This window comes from Talaromyces amestolkiae, assembly GCF_001896365.1.
Source record: "Talaromyces amestolkiae strain CIB chromosome Unknown scaffold1.1, whole genome shotgun sequence".
Classification (NCBI taxonomy): Eukaryota; Fungi; Ascomycota; class Eurotiomycetes; order Eurotiales; family Trichocomaceae; genus Talaromyces; species Talaromyces amestolkiae.
The window spans coordinates 2,080,857-2,102,874 of NW_024468037.1; the positions used below are offsets into that span (position 1 = coordinate 2,080,857).

General features: G+C 47.3%; 7 protein-coding genes across 7 annotated transcripts; 2 read left to right on the forward strand and 5 right to left on the reverse strand.

Annotated features, from left to right (window-relative positions):
* Positions 1 to 8,248: 8,248 nt before the first annotated feature.
* On the forward strand, positions 8,249 to 8,845 carry BHQ10_000682 (uncharacterized protein; the record flags this gene model as incomplete). Its single annotated transcript, XM_040879448.1, has 2 exons — positions 8,249 to 8,359; positions 8,414 to 8,845. 2 exons carry the CDS (start codon positions 8,249 to 8,251, stop codon positions 8,843 to 8,845), a joined length of 543 nt encoding a protein of 180 aa, XP_040729187.1.
* A 286-nt stretch (positions 8,846 to 9,131) lies between these two features.
* On the reverse strand, positions 9,132 to 10,652 carry BHQ10_000683 (uncharacterized protein; the record flags this gene model as incomplete). Its single annotated transcript, XM_040879459.1, has 2 exons — positions 9,132 to 10,307; positions 10,362 to 10,652. The coding sequence occupies 2 exons, from the start codon at positions 10,650 to 10,652 to the stop codon at positions 9,132 to 9,134; spliced, it is 1,467 nt and encodes a 488-aa protein (XP_040729188.1).
* Positions 10,653 to 12,413: 1,761 nt separating this feature from the next.
* On the reverse strand, positions 12,414 to 14,182 carry BHQ10_000684 (uncharacterized protein; the record flags this gene model as incomplete). The annotated part of the gene is made up of 2 exons (XM_040879470.1): positions 12,414 to 12,836; positions 13,076 to 14,182. The coding sequence occupies 2 exons, from the start codon at positions 14,180 to 14,182 to the stop codon at positions 12,414 to 12,416; spliced, it is 1,530 nt and encodes a 509-aa protein (XP_040729189.1).
* A 769-nt stretch (positions 14,183 to 14,951) lies between these two features.
* On the forward strand, positions 14,952 to 16,322 carry BHQ10_000685 (uncharacterized protein; the record flags this gene model as incomplete). The annotated part of the gene is made up of 3 exons (XM_040879481.1): positions 14,952 to 15,135; positions 15,188 to 16,246; positions 16,300 to 16,322. The coding sequence occupies 3 exons, from the start codon at positions 14,952 to 14,954 to the stop codon at positions 16,320 to 16,322; spliced, it is 1,266 nt and encodes a 421-aa protein (XP_040729190.1).
* Positions 16,323 to 16,767: 445 nt separating this feature from the next.
* BHQ10_000686 (uncharacterized protein) lies at positions 16,768 to 17,964 on the reverse strand (the record flags this gene model as incomplete). The annotated part of the gene is made up of 1 exon (XM_040879492.1): positions 16,768 to 17,964. One exon carries the CDS (start codon positions 17,962 to 17,964, stop codon positions 16,768 to 16,770), a length of 1,197 nt encoding a protein of 398 aa, XP_040729191.1.
* Positions 17,965 to 18,925: 961 nt separating this feature from the next.
* Positions 18,926 to 19,599, reverse strand: BHQ10_000687 (uncharacterized protein; the record flags this gene model as incomplete). Its single annotated transcript, XM_040879503.1, has 3 exons — positions 18,926 to 19,063; positions 19,130 to 19,442; positions 19,514 to 19,599. 3 exons carry the CDS (start codon positions 19,597 to 19,599, stop codon positions 18,926 to 18,928), a joined length of 537 nt encoding a protein of 178 aa, XP_040729192.1.
* A 748-nt stretch (positions 19,600 to 20,347) lies between these two features.
* BHQ10_000688 (uncharacterized protein) lies at positions 20,348 to 21,963 on the reverse strand (the record flags this gene model as incomplete). The annotated part of the gene is made up of 4 exons (XM_040879514.1): positions 20,348 to 20,476; positions 20,531 to 20,609; positions 20,668 to 21,795; positions 21,845 to 21,963. The coding sequence occupies 4 exons, from the start codon at positions 21,961 to 21,963 to the stop codon at positions 20,348 to 20,350; spliced, it is 1,455 nt and encodes a 484-aa protein (XP_040729193.1).
* Positions 21,964 to 22,018: the final 55 nt, after the last annotated feature.

Genomic DNA, 22,018 nt, shown 5'->3' on the forward strand with positions numbered 1-22,018 from the left:
CGCACGAAGCGGTGAGCAGCTCGTTTCATCTCGTCCAGTTAATGACGTCCTTACCCCCACTGTCGTCGCAGTCTTACGCCATGCTTCCTTCCGATACGACGACTCGATGGACACAGCACACGCCTGCCTCATGACAGTACAGTTGGCTTTGCAGTGACGAGGCTTCCAGAGGAGCAACCGAAACCAATCGATTGCACACACGGCTGTGAATATGCAACTCCGCTTACAGCAGGCTGCGGATTGCTTCACTTTCAAACAGGATGCGTGGGACAACACAAGGTCCAGTCCTCTGAGTCCACTACGTAGTAGTTGATCCACGAACTGACGAGACATAAACTCGGATCCGGTTTTGACTACACGTACTCTGCTACGTACCTGTCCTAGCAAAGAATGGATTACCACTCGCTCAATAGGATCAAACGACAACACCTCCGAGTGATTACTGAGCAACTCGGAGCACGGGCGGGCAAGGATTCTTGTAAGTCAAGGAGAGAGGATGAATGTAACAATATTAATCGCGCAAAGAAAGTGAAGCGGATAGATGCTTTTATCTTCCGTTACGTCCTCTGTACGTGCACTTGCAGAAAACGGATTATGATTTGTTTTGGCTATTAGGAGTTGGGCAGCAATGCAGACGACTAAACGCTTGGACCAAAGACTAACTACTTCCAACTTGTCGCGGGTGCATACATCATGAATTCGGACGCGCTGGAAACCAGCAAGATCCCTGTCAATGTCTTCGAGAAGTTAGCACTCGTCGTAGGTAAGATAAGAAGATGTCATGTCATGGAAAAGGCCAAAAACAGATTATCAGACAAAGGTGAAAGATGGTAAATGTTTGTCGTTCATGAAGTCCAAGACTTTCAGGTGAACTATGCTTTAAATTTGTTGCTCATCATAAAGATGCCTCGAGTGACGATCGCATTGGTTAAATTTGCTCACCTGGATCACAGCTGGCTAGACAAGCCAGCACCGAAAAAGAACAGTCTTCAATGGTGAATTAAGAATTCATTAGTAATCATCCTTTTTTTGAGCGACTCATTATTGCTCGTAAATGTCAGTACGCACGAATGGAGAGATGATGAATGGTTGTAGGAATTTATGTTGTGCGAAAGAGAATGCTACGGCTATCCGAGAGATGTTTGTCTTGTTTGCTTAGGTCACGTGCACTTTGTTTGATCATTCGATGACATAAGGCTGCGCTTGTTACGGAAGCTGCTCTAGCTCCTTATAGTAAGTTATGTCACACGTGACCATCATCGCTCCTTTACACCTTCAGGTTGCTCATCATCAGGTCAAAGACCACTCTGCCCCGGGCTTGTTTACTTTTCACGCGTTGGTAACCATACTAGAAGTGTTCCAATGGTATATATGAAGTACTGTTGCTACTTGCGGACCTCCACCTCGCACCCGCCTCCAAGGGCGGCAACACGGAGAGTGGCCAGAATATTTCTTGCGGTATCAGAATGATCATATAACCCTCCATTGAATACACCTGTTGCATCATGCCCTACCATAGATCGGACCACTAGGTCTCCTCCTGGATGCTCCATATAAAAGCCCGAAACATCGTGCACAACACCCTCAACCAGGACCAACATTTGACCCTGTTTTACCTTGCTTTGGTATTCCGTCCATTCCATTATCGGTAGCTGGTGTAGGGCTGTCCCCCAATCAAGATTAAGTCGTTTACATTCAGCCTCAAGTTTCTTGTAGCGTTGCTGCATCCGGCTCTTCTCAATTTCGCTCTGTTTGAATCGCTTCAACCCATGTGCCAGTCCAGCCTTCTCTAGCAGAATGATGATCCATTAAGTGACATCAATATCGTACCATTCAACTCCGTTCCGGTAATCGCAAGGGAACTCGTGATGGAAGTTGTGGTAGCCCTCTCCCATCGTGACCAGGGCCGTCAGCCAGTGATTCCGTGGCGAATGTCGATCGCTGAACGGCTGATCTCCCAGAAAATGGGCCAGTGAATTGACACAGAATGTGGCCTGGGTCGCAAAAAGGGTCCGGAGAAAGCCAGCATACAACAAGCCACCCTACCAGTCACCCCAGATCCCCGCTACTATGGCCGGGAAGATAAACCCCATAAAAGCTGCAGCAGGGGCATAATAGGCATGCTGCAAAACGACGACCTTGTCTTTCAGTAGATCTGATATATCGCTGTTTGACCAGTGTCCACAGGATATGGGCGTGCCAGAAGCCTTTGTTAATTCCGTACGGATCACGGTCTGTATCGGTATACCGATGATGAGCTCGATGTTCTCTGACCCAGAATTTGATGGATCCTTGGACCGCACCTGTCCCACAAGCCGCCATAAAACACCGTGCAGCTGTTGAGGCCGAGTATGACCGATGTGCCCAGAGCCGATGGTATCCTGCATTCAACCGGCAAAAGTACTGTTAGTGTGCTAGAGTTTCCTTGTGAAAGTTTTGGGAACGGTTCCAGACCCATTGGGTTATATACATACATGTACCTGCAGTGATGGAGCACATCGATAAGACCAAGTAAATCACGGACCAGATAAGTGTACTGGGATGTAATGGAACCCAAGGAATTTGCAGGATTGCATATACTGGGAGAATAATCAGGATGAGAAAATTACCCCATTTGATGCGTTTAATGGCCATAAGATACCCTGTTACTACTTTCTGGTCATTGCCCTGGCTGGCAAAAGAGCCTTTTGTCGTCATATTGAATGTCAAGTTTCTGGCTTTAACTACCGAGAAAATCGTTATTCAAGGACCGTGTGTATGGCTGATAGACCTCTAATAAGAGAATTAAGTTGAGCTACCTCTACTGTTAAAATGAACAGCATTTGATATACTAGCAAACTGAGGGTGTGGGCGGCAATGGGAAAATGATGGAATTAATCGGATACAAATCGTCCCTTACTCCTTGCCTGGCCTATGCTATCTCGATCCCACATGCAGGTAACTTGGCCTGCAAGCTATCTCCGGATGGTAAAGTGGGTCGTCGCTCGAATATGTGCCATAAACCGTACTTAGATTCGGGGTATGCATGGGTTCGATGTTGCCGAAACCAACCCTAAAGCAGGCATTGAAATCTGTTGAAGTTCATTTATATACCAGATGAGGGAAACGTGGCTTAAACCCTTGCGCAAAATGTAATCCGAGGATGACCCTCTTATCCGATTGTGGGGCATCATGGTGGTGCCCGACTGCAAGACAATATCGCGTGAAGTCTGGAATGCAAGTCTGCAATGCAGATATATTCTTGAGGTCACTTGGTGTCATGCATGACTGAATGAAGTAGACCGCTTGGGGAGCAAAGGTGACGAGAATGGACCAATCACAGAACCTTGGTTCAACCATCCTCTGGAGTCAGGTCGACAAAATAGACTCCTAAAAGTTAGTATAATCTTCAAACATGGAATGTAGCACAAACACCAAGTACAGGTCAACCATCTAGCCGTAAGGAGCTATAGCCTTGCCGAGAGTCTCCAGCAAATCACTGGGAGGTGAATTCCTCATATTTCATATGAAGCACTAGTTAAATGGTACCTCCAGATGCGTACTATGTGACAATACATAAAGGGGGATTTCTGCCGTAGACCTTTAGACAGGTGAGAAAGAATCAAAGCTTTTCTTGGTTGTTCTAGCACAACCCAAATAACGACGATGGGCAACCTTGGCAGCTCCTTGCGACTTCAGTTTGCTCTGTTAATTAAGTACATTCTCCTGAACACAATTCGAGGTGGCCTTAAACATGGGCAGATCAAAATCATCATTAATAATCCACTCAAACCTGAGGCTCTCGTCTTAGGGCAGCAAAGCAGCTTGGAAGGACGTGAGGAAACATTGGAATGTACAGTTGCGATTGCAGATGAAAGTAAATTTTGGCCCAAAATATACCAAAATCTGGATATTGTATATTCCCTGGGCCCCGACTACTGCAGGTAGAGTACTAAAAAGAATAGGGTATTGCGGAGGCCTATATGATGCAGGTCCTCGATTGTGACGACCTTGTTCAACTATTCAGGGTATATCTTAAATCCTCCCTATATACTTGCTGTGATAACATGAAAGATTGTAGATCTACATTCGCAACTGGAATTCCCTCACAAAGGCAGGTTGTCTGATTTCTCTGCCCGCTTACCTCTGGACCCGGTTCCTGCCGCGAACCAATACAATACAAAATGCCCTCTATAATGCCAGCTTTCACTATGACACCTCAAATGAGCTTTTTGCGGGGTTCCTATCGAGGGAGATGTGTTACTCCTGTTCCATTTGGCTGACCCTAGAGGATAGCCTGGAGACTGCGCAGCGGCAGAAGGTCCACACTATCATTCGCAGGGCTGATATTAACACACACCACCATATCCTTGACATCGGAGGAGGATGGGGCTTTCTCGCCCTCGAAGCCTTCCGCCTGACCGGCTGTAGGGTTACGGCCATAACTCTTTCCAAGGAGCAGAAAGATCTAGCGGAGCAACTTGTGAAAGCTGAATCGCTAGGTGACCATATTTCGTTCCTTCTATGTGACTACAGAAAGTGCCCCAAGCCTCTGGGAGGATATGATCGGATCATCTCCGTGGAAATGATTGAGCATGTCGGGCGGGAGTTTTTAGACGGTTATTTTGAGGTCTTGAACAGTCTCTTAAACCCTACAGATGGGAAAATTGTGGTCCAGTCTAGCACATTCTGCGAAGAGGTGAGTCTATCATCTATACTAGGGTTCCTAGAAGCATCTATGGCAAAGCGGAGCTCAGGTCTAACTCTAGAAATATAGCTTCATCGGAATCGCAAGACTCTTGATAACTTCCTCGACCGATATATTTTCCCGGGGGGTTGTCTTCCTTCTACTACCGAGCTAGTAAATTGTTTAAGTGGGGGTTCAGAAGGGACGTTAGAACATGAATTAGAGAGCGTTGAAAACATTGGTCGACACTATGTCAAGGCTCTTCGTCTATGGAAAGCAGGTTTGTTACAAACTGGGACTCTATTCGCTTGTCTATTCTTAAGGAGCATGGCCCCAAGCCAGACCCTGAAATGGAAGCTCTCAAGCGTAGGTGGATTGTAAGCATCTACTTTAGTCTCTTCCGCTACATTTGAATTTTAGTCACTAACAATTCTACCTTGGGTTGCATAGTACTACTTCAGCTATTGCCAGGCAGGATTTCAGGAAGGTATTCTTGGTGTTGTGATTCTCGTTGCAGGCCGTAAGCGTCGGTCAGTCTCTTCCGATTGCATTATTTGATGCAGTTAGGCATTTTTATTTTCTTTCAAGGGGCATAGCCACTTTTGAAACATGCAGCATCCACCTCTTTTAGTAATTTTCTTCGCTGAACACCTTCCTTTTCGTAGCACCCCCTCAACGACGGGCGGACACCTTACATGGTGATGGGCCTAGTGCTCTGGCAGATGTTTTGATATCACCGTAGCAAGGTTCTTTTGACATGTTCCCCACCGAGATCGAGATGTTGACTGTATGAGGATGACTGGTTCGAGCATATCCGGCCAAGAAGAATAGATACTCAATAGACACAGGATGAGGGGTGTGCGTGAGGGCAGATGAAGTCTTAGTGTATGGCTCTTGGCACCTGCCGTTCGAGGCCACGACGGTCGTTCTTGCCCGAAAGGACGGCATGAAACGATTACGGGACTAGACAACTGATGTCAACCCAACAACCTCGCCCCTTTCAGAAAGCTGAGCGGGCTTTCTCGCCCATCAGGTCAAGCAAAAGCTACGCATCTGCTGTAGAGCTTCAAAAGTCCGATCTTGTCTGTTTCGCTTATTCACACCATATAGATCGCTTGTCTACATGAACTGGACGGGGGGACGTTTGCGGCGCCAGTCACGCAATCGACCTGATTCTATCTCGAAGATCCAGAAGCAGCATTTCGCCCGAGCGCGTATAAAGCAACAAGAGTCTCGGCAAAAAGCGCGGATTACTTCCATCGACAAGCATTCATTTGTTTCTAATGGTAGAGAGTCAGTCAGCTCGTCTCAATTCGTTGTCAATAGCCCGCCCAATGAATCGGTAGATCGTACCAATCAATCTGGAGGCTTATCGAGGCAAGGTCATGCAGAGTTGTCATATGGTGAATATTTAGGATATGGCCACAAGGATTTAGAGGTACACCAGGCAATTCGTCTATTTGAGGCATTGCTGACACTTTATCTCTCTAGACGGAATCTGGTATCGCCTATGTCGATCTCCTCAAAAAGTATCTTCTCGAAAGGAAAGACTGGGTAGGTCTTTCACCGACACGGCCATTGCAAATGAAATTCACTCCAATTGAAGAGAAGGAAAGGATAGGAAAGAGACGAGCACTGTCCAGAGAAGATGAAGCAAGAAACACTGCCATATCCAAACATAGTACGAGCTTTTCGCGTGTATCTTCACATGCGAACAGACTACAATCAGGAGGAGGCCTACAGTATGGAACGGATTGGAATCTCAAGATCCATATCAGCAGTCCTAAGAAGATGAAAAGGCATCAGGAATACTCCGAATCACCAATCAGGTCAATGTCGTCAGACACGATGCTTTCTGACTTTGGAGACGTGGACGAAGGAGATATCTCTGCAGGACAGAACGAGCAGAGAAGTCGCACAGGGTGCAACATGGAGAAGAAACCCGTCTCGAGCAGTTTTGTACACATTCCCGACATGCGAACCTATTCAGTTCAGGATCTCGACAATTTAGAGCAAGTGATGTTGGGTAATCCTCCAGGAAGTGATGACCGTATAAGGAGCTCGCCAATGCCTGTGCTTCATCGGTTCACCTTGGATGACCAGGTCCTAGCGGAACGATTGTCAAATTCACAGATAGAAGTGGGATCGTCAGAAAGTCATCGATCTGATCGTCTTACTGTGACGCTCAAACAGGGAATGTACAAGCACCGGGACAAATTTGACAATGCCCTTTCCGACTCTAGTCCAAGGAACCAGTCCATCGACGGGCATACGAATCTTAGCGGTTCTCATAAGAGCTATCCCACAGATTTAGACACGTTGCCGCAGACACAGAAGATCTTGAGACAATTGCGGCCAAATCAGTCTCAGATAACTAGAACTGTACTCTCTGAAGCTCAGTTTGAACCCCCGAGAGTCACTAGCAGGATTCCATCTGGATCTGAACTAGTGGCCAAAGACAGAGAACATATGACACTGTTTGGTCAGGAAGTATATCCCTTGTCATCGAGATCATCTGACAAAGACGTAGACCTCGCCGCATCAGAGCGTCCGTTCCAGTGCAATATGCATGGCTATATGGCTTCGCCGCGAGGACACCCAGTCAGTACACCCAAAGCCGTTAATCACACCACAGAATTGGACTCTATGACTGGAGGCCATTCAACCTCGGGTTTCCGTCTTCCTAACCTCTCGACACCTCAGAGAGCTATACCCCAGCTCAATTCTTACGATCAGATACGCCAAAGAGTCGATATACCGACATCACCGGTTGCAATATCACATAGAGGGCCGTCACCATTTATCAGCCCCTTGGCATGGGGCAATCATCGCACGAGACAGCTCCCTTTTTCCGCAAGAAGTCTCAGACAGACTCCTGAGGATACAAGGGCTGTTGATGGACATGCAGGTATCTATGCTCCTGTCTTTAACACCCCGTTTCGTCGTTAGCTACAAATAGCATACTTTGAAAGTTAAGCTGCTTTCATGGCATGGTCGAGTGATGGATATAATTTGTGATCTGATTTTCGCCTGTTATCATGATTGGCCAGAGCAAGTATCTAGCTACGCTGATAGTATGAATTTCACACGGTGTCAATCTCTATCAAGTTAGATCTTTTTCCTGGATGCATATAGTAGAAGCATATACAAGATCTTTCCAAGGAATCTGGATCAAGTTCCACTACAAACGCAGGAGGGCAACTGTCGTCATAGAGCTACGTATACAAAGGACAAATGGCGTAACTTCTGGAACGGGCTATCGACAAGATCATGGATGAACTTCGCTTTGTGATTCGCGCGACTGAGGCGGTCCTTTCATGTGGAAATGATGTCATCCGCGGGGTGTGGCTGGTCCCGTGGCTTTGCGGACCCTGTATGATGTCATATTCTCTTGTGTCCCGATTAGGAAAGACATAGACATCATCATCTCCTTCCTCCTGTCTCATGTATAAATATACCCTGGTCGTTCCCTCAGCCAAGAACTTTCAATTATCATTAACATCAATCATCACACAAGCAAACAATAAATCTACATTCCACCAAGAACTTTCAACCAACCAACCACTTCAAACAAACATCAAAATGTCTTCCAACGAGAACTCTGGCTCCTCCACCCTCCAGTCCTACGTGGACTCTGCCGTCGGCGCTGCCCAGAACGTCCTATCGTCCATCACCGGCAACCCCGCTGACCAGGTACGCCCTTTCCCTCCCCCTTCACATTTGCTATCCATACTAACGAATAAAAAGGCCGAAGCAAACGCCAGCAAATCCCAAGCCGAGCAAGAATACCAAAACTCGCACACTACTGCGCGCGTGGGCCCCTTCACCGCAGACCCCAACACCGGCGCCGCTGTCAGCGACAACCAGGACCGCACATCCGGCTCATGGAACCAAACCGTGGGCGCCGCCAAGGAGTCCTTCGGCAACTTGATCGGAAACGAGAATTTGCGTCAATCCGGAATTCAGCAGAATGCAGACGGTAAAGCGCAGCAGGCAAAGGGCCAATTGTCGGACTTGGGTCAGGGAGTTACTGATCGTGCCCGTGGTGCGGTCGGCGCTGTTGGATCGGCTGTGCTTGGTGACCAGGAAGGTCAACAGAAGTGGCAGGATGTGCATGACGAGGGAAAGACTCGTCAGCGCGGTGTTGAGGCTGATTTGCAGAAGACTGAGCAGCGATAGACTGCCGCTGCCCTCGACGTTGTTGTCATGACTTTACCTTTCTTCGTGTATTTTCTATGTGGTAGCGTTTTTCAGATGAGATATCCCCCAGTGTCATGAGAATGAAAGTAACTTGATCAATTCAAATCAATCTCAAGTCCATCGTAGAACAAGAGTGTAACGAAGAAAAGCTATGCTGTGCCAATAACATGCCGACCCATTGACGGATATCGGATAAAACAATGGTTATCATAATATGTACAAATAAACCGAACGCCATACCTTTTTGTAAAGACAGACAAGGCAACTACCAATGACAGATCCCCCCCTCACTCTCATCCATAGCCCATGTCCCCGCCATACCAACAATCTCAATCTGCCCATCCGCATGCTCCCCGACTTTGCCCAACGTCGCAAAACTTCTATCCGCGGGACCATTACTGAGTAATCGTCGCGCCCAAGCATCGATTGCCGGTTCCCCGGTTTCGTCGCGCGCTTGTTTGAGGAATGGGATCAAAGCTGTGCCTCCTGTACCGCGGAGTTTCTTGTTGTTGCCCGATTTGACGTTTGCGAGGTTGACGATTGGGCGTGTTGTAGTTGTGGGTGGTTGAGGGTTTGAGAGCGAATTGCGTCTTTGTTCGCGCGATTTGACAATGATATACCGCGAAACGACCTGAATATGTTTATCGCGTAAGTCCCGTAGCATCGCCAATGAGGCATCATAAGCCAAACAAAGCGCTTTGTCGGATCGGTGCGCATCGACATATTCCCGAATATTGCTCACGCTGCCGATATGCTCCAAAAACCGACGGTGGTCAGGTGGCATGTATTGTCTCATTTCTTGGATGAAGTTGTGACGTGGTTTGGGCGCAACACCTTCAGTGTCACTGTGTGCACCAGCGCCATCGCGACCCACGCCAGTAGGGCGATGCTCGACGCCGAGGACTATATCGAAGAATTGGATGAGAGAGCTCTGCGCGTTGCTGCCGCCGCCGTATTGTCTGAACTCCGTCGCGCCGGTGCCGACATCAAACATGACCCCTCTCGGCAGCCCAGCGTCACCCATATTCTTGCTTCCGGCCAAAAAAGGGCGGACCTTGTGATAGAACACATGAGGATCGCAGTGCTCAAATAATCGTTGCATTATGACCGTGATCTCGGTAATACATTGCGCTAATTCTTGCAGACAGGATGTGACTACCGCGCTGTTATCGCGGCGTGCTGCGGCAATGGCTTCGAGCATCAGGGGAAGCATGGGTGCGCCTCTGGCTTCGATTGCGACGGAGACGAGATAAAACCATTGCTCGTCGGTAGAGCCTGTGAGCGTATTGATGACGGCTAGGTTGTCGAGGTCGTCGGCTGACTCGTCGGGGAAGATGGGCTTGTAGTTCCATAGACATACTGCGGCGTATGTGGCGACTGGGGGGAGATCTAGATGCTCGCAGACCTCTAAAAGAGGTATACTCAGGGGCGGAGGAATTATCTAGATATTCATATCAGTAAAAAAAGCAGTGCTTCAACGCAGGAGATGACAAACCTCTTCAGGTACATCCCCACCCCAGACATACGCATGCAACAGCAAAGTCAACACAACATAGGCCCTCTGCCATTCTGCCTCTGTATGCAAATATGCAGTGGACAACACAGGCAATCGCTCCACACTCGTGCGAATTCTCCGACTCAATATCAATGCCTGCACTTTCTCAATGACAGTCTCCCATTTTGCATAGTATGGATCCGGTAAAGAAGTCAAGGGTAGTTCTGGGGGAAGGAAGCCACGCTGAGGATCGATGCCGTAATCACTAAGAACCGGGATTGGCGGAAGCATTGCAATGATATAAATGCTCACGACAGACTGAAATATGGAAAAGGAGAGACTGTAAGGAGCGCAAAGACGCTCAAGACCGTCTAGGTATTATATAATTACAGCAATATCAGTGAGAATAATGAGATTACTGAGGCAAGACTCGTTTCAAGAAGGGCGCAACAGGTCACGTGCCAGCAGCTGCCCCTCCGGATTCGGAGGCGAAATCTTGTCGATTTTTGGAACCGACGATTTGTTGTTTCTGATCAGATGTGAAGATGGATATCAGTTCCAGAGTTGTGTCTCTCAAGGTCTGTATGGCAGCGATTATGAGGCGACTCTTTTTTATTGATGGCGTCCCACAGCTTGACAGGACCAGCGGGGCAAAAGTGGCTATACGTATGGGGAGGGGGAGGAGAAAAGAGAAGAGAAGAGAAGAAGGAAGATAAAGAGAGGGAAAAAAAGAGGGAAAATCTGGAGAGAGATCTCTAAGTTTTATTCAACCTGAAACTTTCCATTTACCTTTACCGGAACCGAGGGGAGCGATCTCTTGTCTTCTGCCTCCGGGTACGTACGAAAAAAGCTGGATGGATATCCCGGAGTCAGAAATTTCCCATGAATTAATAATCGATTTGACTTCCAAGCAAATACAAATGAAACTGACTCAAAAAAAGAGTAAGACGTCACGCAACCCCCCTCCAGAACAGTCCATCTCGGTGAACGAACTCCAACGAAGCGTTTGGGTAATCCAAATTCTTAACTTTCTTTCCTAAGGCCTAGAAGGTACCTCCTGAGGCTAATTGGAGCAGTTCTCCACCGCGAATTCTCGGTTCTGCCACTTTTTTAGTGTTTACATGGAGAGGACGGCTAATTTAGGAACGAGTGTATCCATGTCGGGGTAGCACCAGAGATGGCTTTTGACAGAATCTGTAGGAGTACAGAATAGGTAAACGGGAGGGTACATAACTTGATGTACTTAGGGCATGACCTGCAGTACTACTGAGTGTCTAGGTAGTATCTTATCAATTATCCGCACCATGACATAGACCATGGCTAAGCGCGGCTACTTAATATACGCCTTCAAAATGACTGTACAACCCGTACAGCAGAAATAAAAGTTCAAGACAAAAAGACGGAGCGAAATTGGCCCGGGCAGACCCGTGCTGTCTGACCCATGTCCATGACACATTGGCAATACACTTGTAATTGTTACACGGACGTCCAATCGGAAACCTTGCTGTAATAGTAGACTGGAGAGTCTGTCACTGTCTGTGTCGACTCGAGTCATCGACACGAGCCCACTGAGTCTAGTAGTGAATGAATCGATTGATGTCGGAATTTCTCCGATTGTATCGGCCCCGTTTACCGAGCTCCTGTTCCTACGTAAAAGCCTAAATAAAAGTCGGTCGTTTTTGAAATGACCAGCGATCCTATGCAAGTCATCCTGCATCTACGGATCATTAGGGTTGCGCCCTATTCTAGTAATCTAGAGTACTACACACATCATGTGAGAAGTAGTTAACAAAGAACAAAGAAAATTGCACACCGTCATGATCGTTCAAGCTACAGGGGCATGTGGAATATTAATCATAGACAACTCGATGGGAGAGTTCAGGTTCATTCTGTACAGTCCTAGGCAAAGCTAGGCACTAATTAAGTATGCTGCATATAAAGTGTACATCGCATCACGTCAACGCCGTTGAAACCCTAGTAAACCCGAACCGAACCACCACATCCAAGCATCCAGACAATGCATTCATAGAACAAGTCACTAGTGACAGCTAACTAATGCTGGCTCCACTCGATCGTGTCCAAGGCAATGCCTTCTTGCACCAATTCCCACAGAGGACTCAACTCTCGGAGGAATGATACACGGTCTGTGACGGCTTTCAACACGTAGTCGATCTCAGCCTCGGTGGTGAAACGGCCAATACCGAATCGAATACTGCTGTGGGCGTTCTCATCGCTGTTACCCAAGGCACGTAACACGTAACTGGGCTCGAGCGAGGCTGATGTGCAAGCACTGCCGGAGGAGAGAGCGATATCCTTAAGCGCCATCAAAAGGGATTCACCCTCGATGTATGCAAAAGATACGTTGACGCAACCAGGGTAGTGTCGTTCCGGGTCGCCGTTCTGGCTGGTGTGTTCCATAGCCAAGAGGCCGTCCAGCAAGCGCTTGGACAATCTCTTAACATGTGCAGTGTCATACTAGGAAAATGTTAGTCCCACTCAACATAATCAAGTTGACCATTATAAAGTGACAGTCAATAAAAGCAACAAGTCCAATCATAACCCCTGCTACGTAGATCACAGTGCCTGGTTCCACATCTTTCGACGTGGGCTACCACCAGGCGATCTCAGAAAGCCATGCATATTTAAGCGTATAATCATGTGGATGGGAAAAAAACAGGGAAAGCAAAGAAATAGAGCAAGGATATTAAACTTACGTCCATGTCTGCTTTGGCAATACGGCAAGCTTCACCTAATCCGACCACAAGGTGAGGCGCCAAAGTACCGCTTCGGAGACCTCGCTCCTGACCACCACCTGTGATAAGGGGATCGAGACGAACACGGGGACGACGTCGGACATAGCACGCTCCAATACCTTTGGGGCCGTAGATCTTGTGGCCTGAAATGGACATAAGATCGACATTCCATTTGTTCACATCAATGGGAATCTTTCCTACTGCCTGGGCAGCATCAGTGTGGAAAAAGGTCTTATTGGCGCGACACAGCTTTCCAATTTCTTCCACTGGCTGGATAACACCAATTTCATTATTGACAGTCATGATCGACACAATAGCAGTTTCTGGACGGAGGGCGGCTTTGAGGTCCTCCATCTTGATCAGACCATTGTTTTGCACCGGCAAATAGGTCACCTCGAATCCTTCATCCTGCAAGTGACGACAGCTATCCAACACACACTTGTGCTCGGTTTGAGTTGTGATGATATGCTTCTTCTTTCCCGATCGACCGAAGAATCGGGCCACACCCTTGAGGCTCATGTTATTACTTTCGGTCGCTCCACTTGTGAATATAATCTCTTTGGGATCAGCTCCGATAAGACTGGCAACGTGAGCGCGAGCATCTTCGACAGCCTGCTCTGTCTCCCAGCCATAGGCGTGTGTTCGGGAGTGAGGGTTACCGTATAGGCCGGTGAGGAAGGGAAGCATGGCGTCGAGAACGCGGGGATCTGTGGGTGTAGTGGCTTKCATGTCAAGATAAATAGGKCGGTTGCCTTCATCCATAATGGTGGCTTGTTTGAGGATGCCCGCGGTCGGGCTCATAGCAGCATCACCACTCACCGACGACGCGGACAATTCTGCATTCTGGGGTTGGATGCCTGTGCTCTCCATGAATTTCCTCTGCTCAGCTTTGATAGCCGTGTCAACGCTGACCTGCGCGTTGCCGACTTTGGACTCTGAGACATATCGTCGACCCGTTACCATCCGACCAGCAAGTGGCGAGCTGACTCTCAGGAAGCTGGAGGACAGGCGGCGGCTGGCGCAGCTTCGCGACGCCTGTCGGAGGGCATTTGATGCCATGTGAGACATTATGTGATTATAAACAGTGATTAATCATGGGTATCATAGAGCGATGGGAAGAAGTGATGAGATGGACGATGAAGAATGATGAAGTAGTTGATGATTAGTGAGCGAGTGTTTTTTTCTTGCGGTTCGTCTAGCTGTTCGCCCTCGGAGATTGGGGCTTGGCACTCGGCTCGGTCTGGCTGTCCGATTAGACTGGTCGGATTTACGCGGTCGCCGCTTCGCACTAGGCTGCCCAGGTCACGTGTTTCGGATCTCGGATCGACAAGAACTATCATTTGATGCCTCAGGCAGTCAGGCCGCATCGGGAAGACAGCTTGTGTCGTGCGTCATCTCCCTCATCTCCCTCATCTCCCGACATAATATACACGGATAATAATCGGGGCAGATCTACTTTATTTATTTCTAAAAGTCACACACGTGTGTAGACATGTGTTCGATGTACGAGTAGACAGCTGAATCAAGCGAAAGTTCGTGCCTAATGTCCATTATGTCATAGCCATGGCTCAGCCACGTACTTCCCGAAAACAGTTAGCCTGAGGATCGTAAGTTATGACTTATGAACTGGGAAAGCCACCATCGCTGCGAAGCTGCTGATTCTTTACACCAGGCTGACGCTTTGCACTCCCTAATTTCCTTATACTCAGAGTGATTCTTCTCTGTACTATACTGCTTCACTCGAGTTAAAAATTGAATCTTCCAACCACATACTCAGCAAATCCGTCTCATCCGAATCAGCTGTGCCCAACTCCGTCATCTGCGGGGTGAGTGCACAATGAGTCTGAAAGGCTTGGGCAAGAGTCTGTCGCGGGCACCGCAAACGTTCAAAGCGCGCTTCAATCTTGGAGAAAACACCAAGGATCCTGTCTACATTGACGCTGAGCGAAGATTTCAGGAATTGGAAAGGGAAACCAAGAAACTCCACGATGACTCCAAGAAGTATTTTGACGCTATCAACGGTAGGACCCTTCATCTTGCGCTTTGAATGCGGCGTTATACTGAGAGAAATAGGAATGTTGAACCATCAAATTGAATTCTCCAAAGCAATGACGGAATTGTACAAACCCATTTCGGGTCGTGCCTCCGATCCGAGTACCTACACCATTGAAGGCAACCCCGCAGGAATTCAGGCATGTGAAGAATATGAAGCAATTGTGCGAGACTTGCAAGAAACACTGGCGCCCGAGCTTGAGATGATCGAAACGAGAGTCATCAGCCCGGCCAATGAACTTTTGGACATCATCAAAATCGTCCGAAAAGTGACCGTCAAGCGCGAACACAAGAAACTCGACTACGACAGACACCGGGCCACTTTGAAGAAGCTTGAAGAGAAAAAAGACAAATCTTTAAAGGATGAAAAGGCATTGTACAAGGCAGAAAACGACGTGGACCAAGCGACGCAAGAATACAACCATTACAACGACCTGTTGAAGGATGAATTGCCCAAACTGTTCCAGTTGGAAGCTGAGTTTATCGGACCGCTTTTCCAATCTTTCTACTACATGCAATTGAACGTGTTCTATACGCTGCACGAGAAAATGCAGGGCATCAACATTGGATACTTTGACCTAACGCGCGATATCGAAGAGGCATACGAGGCTAAAAAGGGAGACGCCAAGGAGAAAGCCGAGGAGCTCACAATTGTGCATTACAAAACTACTGGCGGTCGTAAAACTTCCAGATTTGCTTCTGCCAAGGACAAGCTCGCTTCCGAGAACAGACTCAGTTCTTCTTCAACATATCGCAGATCGACAGACACCAACGAAAAGCCCCCCCCACCATATTCACCTAGCGGAGCCCCTGGCACGACTTCAATCGGCCGTGCAAATAGCACTGGTAGCGCCTTAGCCGCTGCTGCAAAGGGCAAGCCAGCACCGCCACCTCCAAAACCGAAACCGGGCTACTTGGCCAAGAATGTCGAGACTGTGACTGCGCTGTATGACTATGAGGCTCAAGCACATGGTGATCTTAGCTTTTCGGCCGGTGACGTTATTGAGATTATTCAACGTACAAGTAATGAGAATGAGTGGTGGACAGGAAAGGTAAATGGCAGAGAGGGACAGTTTCCAGGTAAGTTCTCTTGCTTTTTGTTTGATTTGACCTTGACACTGACCCTGTCGTAGGAAACTACGTCAAACTCAATTAAGACTGCGCTTGTCATTGCATAGTCCTAATCTTACCGCATGTTTGGAATTACCCTTCTGTTTTAGGTTAGGCATTGCATGCCAGACCTACCTTACACTTCTACCCTCTTCGTGTCCGAAAGCAATAGAAGTCGACCCCTTCCGTCAATTTTGAAGTACATATTCAAGCGGCATCTATACATATATTATATTCTATCCTTCTTCGCCTTGTTTCTGATTACCACTATTTTTTCCGTTATCTTCGATACGTGCTCAACGTTGCGTCAACGACTGTAATGAATGCTACTTTGTCAGACTAATTTCGAATAATAATGGTTGATTAAAACCGAACTGCCTGCCTGTACATCGATATGTGCCATATATGGGTGCAAGCACTCTTCAACATATGACCCTAGTCAATAGTCTCATCATTTTGTTTTTAGCCTTCAATATTGAAGCTCGCCCTATTTAGAATTTTGAATGGAGCCGAACTTTTTCCCAACCAATCTGATTATCCACCGCCATCATCCCCGTCTTCTTAGAACAGATCAACTTCACGTCCCCCCTTTCCCTATCCATTTCCACGATACCGACTCCATGAATGCGAGCTCTTTCTGGAATTGAATCTATCGCCATATCATCTGTCTCGGACGTAGATGCTAATTTGGCCGCAAATTCTTCTTCACATGTAATGACAGACCGTGCAATTGACGCCATCATTCGACCATCCCAGACCCCTTCTCTACCGCACATGGACAAAAGACGAACGGCGCGATACCTCATCGTACGGTCTCGGCATTTCAAAGCGGTGATGTATAGAGGATATACGACTTTCATATCAATACGGAAGAACGTGAAGAAGAGAGGAGTGTCTTGCGCAAGATGTTGTTGCGAGAAAATTTCTGATAGCTCAATGATTCGCGCAAATGTGGCAGAATGTGAATCGTACGCTGTTTCGTCTGGGCTCAATGATGTAGATAGTAGCACGTAAGATGTCAAATATGACAATAGCATCACGATCGTTGCGCATTGCTTGATGGAATTCAAGCCTTCTTTCGGGCTCGGAGAAATGGTATCGAGATTCGTTTTCCAGTGCTCAAGTTGCTCGTGAAGATTTTCTTGCATTGCTTGAGCTGCATTGAGTTCATCCTTTTGTTTTTGGGGCTGTTTCAACCTTGGACGATACTTGCATTCTCTGACTTTTTTGGAGTCGACAAACCGAGAGATCTTGGCTTGTATTGATTGCAGACTTTGGCGTAGCTCTTTGATGGTGCTTTTGCTCTTGACATCTTTGCCAGCTATCTGAGCGCCCTGATGGTTAATTTTGGTATACTGGGTAATAGAACCAATATCTTCCGGGTTGATGGGAACTCTCGGTCCCGAAAACGCCGCTGCCTGAAGGTCGAGTTGCTGAAAAATCAACGAAACCTCCTTTAACAATCCGAAAGGAGACAGTGCACTCCGGTTGCTGTTACTATTGTTGTTTGCCAAGAAAAGCTGAGATTTCGCAACTGACGGCATGCAAATCAAGCGAATAGCGCCATCTAGGTGATACTGAGCAGCAACATCACTGCCCCGAAGGACTTCACATACTATCAAAAGTAGACACGCAAAAAGAGTTTCCAGTAGGACGTCATGCTTTTGCATGGCATCGACAAGGATCATATTCAGTCTGCTGATGGCTTTGCCATACTGATTATATGAGAAGACTCTCAAAGCGTCCCTTACCGGGTCTGCTGACTTGCAATTGTTGTTTTTGTCTACAGAGACACTGTATAGTGTTATTTCGTGTTGTGCGCTCAGTGCAAGAAGTGCGTATCGAATTGCGGGAAAGGCTGTACTCAGCGTGGGGATAATCTCGGACCAAAGTCTCAAATCGAGAGATGACGGAATCCGAATGCTTGTCTGGGTGAGAAAGTGCTGAAATGCTCTTTTTTCCTGGGATACTCCTTGCTCTGTGACGCCTCCTTTTACTGCTGTTGGGTAGAAGAATGGATCCGTAAACCGTCCCTGATACAATACCGGGACAGAGGAAGCAGAAAAATTCACAGTAGAATGATACTGAAAAGGATCATTGTACCCTTCGCAATCCCGTTTTGATCGTGAGCATCTCAGACACACAGGCTTCGTCTCGTCGCATTTAATACTTCTGCGCCTGTCCCGGAAAGAACTGTCAGCGTGCTCAAAGTAGCTAGTGCTTTCAGATTACCTACTTGCAAGTCAGACAACCACTACGTCGTTTGGAGGTGCTTCGCCGTATAAGCTTTCCTTTGGCTGTTTCCATCTTGCTGGACTTTGTTGTTGGCTATCGAGTCTACATCGAGTTTATTCCAAGGAAATCATACTAAATCTGAATGTGTCTGCCTAATCACTGGAAACTCATTGCCAGGTGATAATGCAATATGTTGAAACTGTTGTCTATTAAAATTGATATTTCCTGGGATAACTTTCTGCTGAGATATATCACTGTTTCTAGACTCTATGTAGGTGTATGGGCCATTTATATGAAAATGGACGACAACATTGAAAGTACAGTATGTGTAAGATACAACCTCAAGCCCCGTCATCTACTATAAGGTTCTAGCCTCCTCCTTTCCCTCGTTGCCAATAACTACAAACAAAGACCCTAAGAAGTCTCGGTGTTGAAGTACATGGTTATCACATAAGTCCTCTCATTCGGGGAGAAAAAGTCATACCCAACAACGACATTACAATTGTCGACGTAGACAGTCACCGGAATAGCGTTCTGGTATATGATATTCCACTACCCATCATCAGTAACCTACGCAGCATAGAACCAGTACTACAAACTGGCATGATGTCAACTTACAGTAGCAACCTTCCCTGGCAAAAGCTCCCTGCTCACCAACCCCCCAAACGCAGCACCATTCGAAACCAAAAAATCATCCTTGATCAAAGGAAACCCCGGGTTAACGTAATCGCGAAACATCTCACGGTTGGTATCGTCGCCGTCGATCGGGATATAGATGACTGCGTTGTCAACTAACCCATCTTGTGAGATGTTTGCATAGTTGAATGTGGAAGTAGCGAGGTTGCCAGCGTAGGCTTCGGTGGCGATGACTTTAGCCTGATCGGGGAGGTTGTAGATGTAACCGGATGTTATGTGGGAGAGATTCGAGTTCCTTGTTCGTAAAATTAGCAGGCATCATTCGGCATTTGCGTTCACGCATGTCGAGCTGACAGGAATCGTTACCATTTGTGCTGGATGAAACTGGTATTGTAAGTGGACTTAATCACTGGAGGCACGGGCTCCTCGAATCCGGAAGTGAAGATGTCCATTGTAGATGGAAAGGGTGCGCAATACTTTGATGCAGCTGTAGAGCCAGTTGCAATTGCGAGAGCAGGAAAGAAAATGTTTATGAGCTTCATCTTGATAAATGTAAAGACTGACGGGTTTTGGAAAGATAATGAGATCATGCTCTATTCAACAGTTGATACATTGGAAATTCCTCAGGAGATAAATGATGCCTTTATATATGTATGGCCATGATTTCTTATTTACTCTTTCGCACGAAGATACAAACAATAACGAAGCAGCCTAGAAGGTCTGAGCAGTACAGTTCCATGTTTGAGCATGTTGCCCTAAAATGTCTGTGTACTGATCCACCACGCTAGTCTCTGTTGAGGTCGAGTTACGATATTTGGAGATCCTCATACATAAACATTTGTGGGGGGTTTAAATGTGAATAGAGGTGTTAACCCATAAGAGAGTAATACGTCGCACTCATGAGAAATTTCGAAGGAATCCTCCGCACGACTGCACGGGCACTGAACGGATGTTTTCAAAAGTTAAGGTATCTTACAGTTTATCATGTAGAAAGTCGTTCTGTTAGATGTAAGAGAATCGTGGACATTGCTTATGTTTGAAGTGGGGCCAAATGCGAAGTATTCTGTGATCTATCTATCTGTCTGTCTATTAATCATTATGTATCCATCTATCGCACGCCTATTCTATATCGATGCATGCAATACCCAAATCAAACGCCAATATGCTGTCTTCAAGTCATAACCAAAGAAATTGTGTAGATCAATAATCGATGTTCACTCGCTGCCTAATCTTTGCACCGTAGATATACAACAGCAAAGGGATGGGGATCATCAATGCGGCCAAACAGCCGAGGAGAGTGCTTGCCCATTCGATACCTAGATTTTGGTACTATTCAAGCCAGTCAGTAAGTCTAATTGAAAATAAGTCATTGAGAAGACATACCATATAGGTCGCAAAAAGGGGAAATCCGGCTCCGAACAAAGATCGCAGGAATGTATGCGCTGCCACAGCAGAAGCGGCTCTATCATCATATTAGTCTTTTACTCTATGAGTATAGATTGGAAGTAGGGAAGACTCACCTCTGCGGCCTAGCAAGCACAAGATACGAAATCGACGGCAAAAACATCGCCAACAGTCCAAATCCCGAAAATATGCCCGAAGCTGTAGGCACCATCCAATGAACATCACGCTTGTAACCGGACCAACCAAACCAGAACAACGCCGCTGAAAACGATGCAGCACCGGGAATGGCAATGGGCAAGACCCATTCAGGCTCCATCTGGCCTCCATTGGCAACCATGCGTGGGAMAAGCCATACCTTTTGGAAGAGGCCATTGATCACCACGAAGAATAATTGGCCAACTACGATGCCAAGAAAAGGCAGGCCGGAGATACCTGGTTTCATGCCGTGGACACCTTGGAAGACGGCCGGGTAGGCTGTTAGGAAGAGGTAGAGGAGACCGTACACGAAGGCGCCGAAGGTGCACATGAATAGCATGATGGGATCCGAAGCGAGCATACGCAGCGGCAGGAACAGGAACTCATTTGCGATAGTCTTCGGTTCGAGGAGAATCGTGTCGTGCTTCGCGATTATGGACCAGTCACCCGTCTCTCGACGCAGGCGATCCGCCTTACGAGCGAGGATGATAGGCCCGTAGCTCTCCTTTTGAAATATGACACAAGCGATGAAAGCGGCACTGCCCAAAATCCCGGGCAGGTATTCAGTCCATTCCCACCCGAGGGAAGCGTTCGAGACGATGAATCCGCCAATAGGTTGCGAGAGCATAGGGCCGATGAAAACTGTTAGCGAGAACAGCATGATCATCGTATTCCGTTCTCGCGGCATATACATATCCGTAAATACAGCGCCGGCTAGCGTCAATGGTCCAGCACCAAACAGCCCCGAGAAGAAGCGACAGATGAAAATTGACGCTAGATCATGGGTCGATCTGGCAGTCGCAAAACAGAAGACAGAGAAGCCAAACATGGAGATTGTGAATGGCAAGTAGCGGCCCTTGAGTTCACTGAAAGAAGCCCAGATCATGGGTCCCGTGGCGAAGCCGAGGACATATAGCGATACACCTAGGGTGCCGACTTCACGGCTTATGCCGTGGATGACCATTATGGATGGGATGGCTGAGGAGAAGATGGCACTTGCGCCGGCGACGATCATCGTTGATAGGGCGAGGATGACGGATATGAGGCGTCTGTAGCTGTTAGTTTCTGTCAACCTTCAGACATAGAAGAAAGACATACCTCTGGCCGATAGGCCAATTCCAGGGATGTAACGGATCATCTGGGCCATCAAAATCGACATAGTCGGGTTGAGGCTTCAGGGGAGGAACTTGGATTGAGGTGTCTGACTCTTTATCCATGTTTATTTTAGTTTTACCTAGATAGGTAGGTAGGTAGATGTTACTTTCTTCTCGA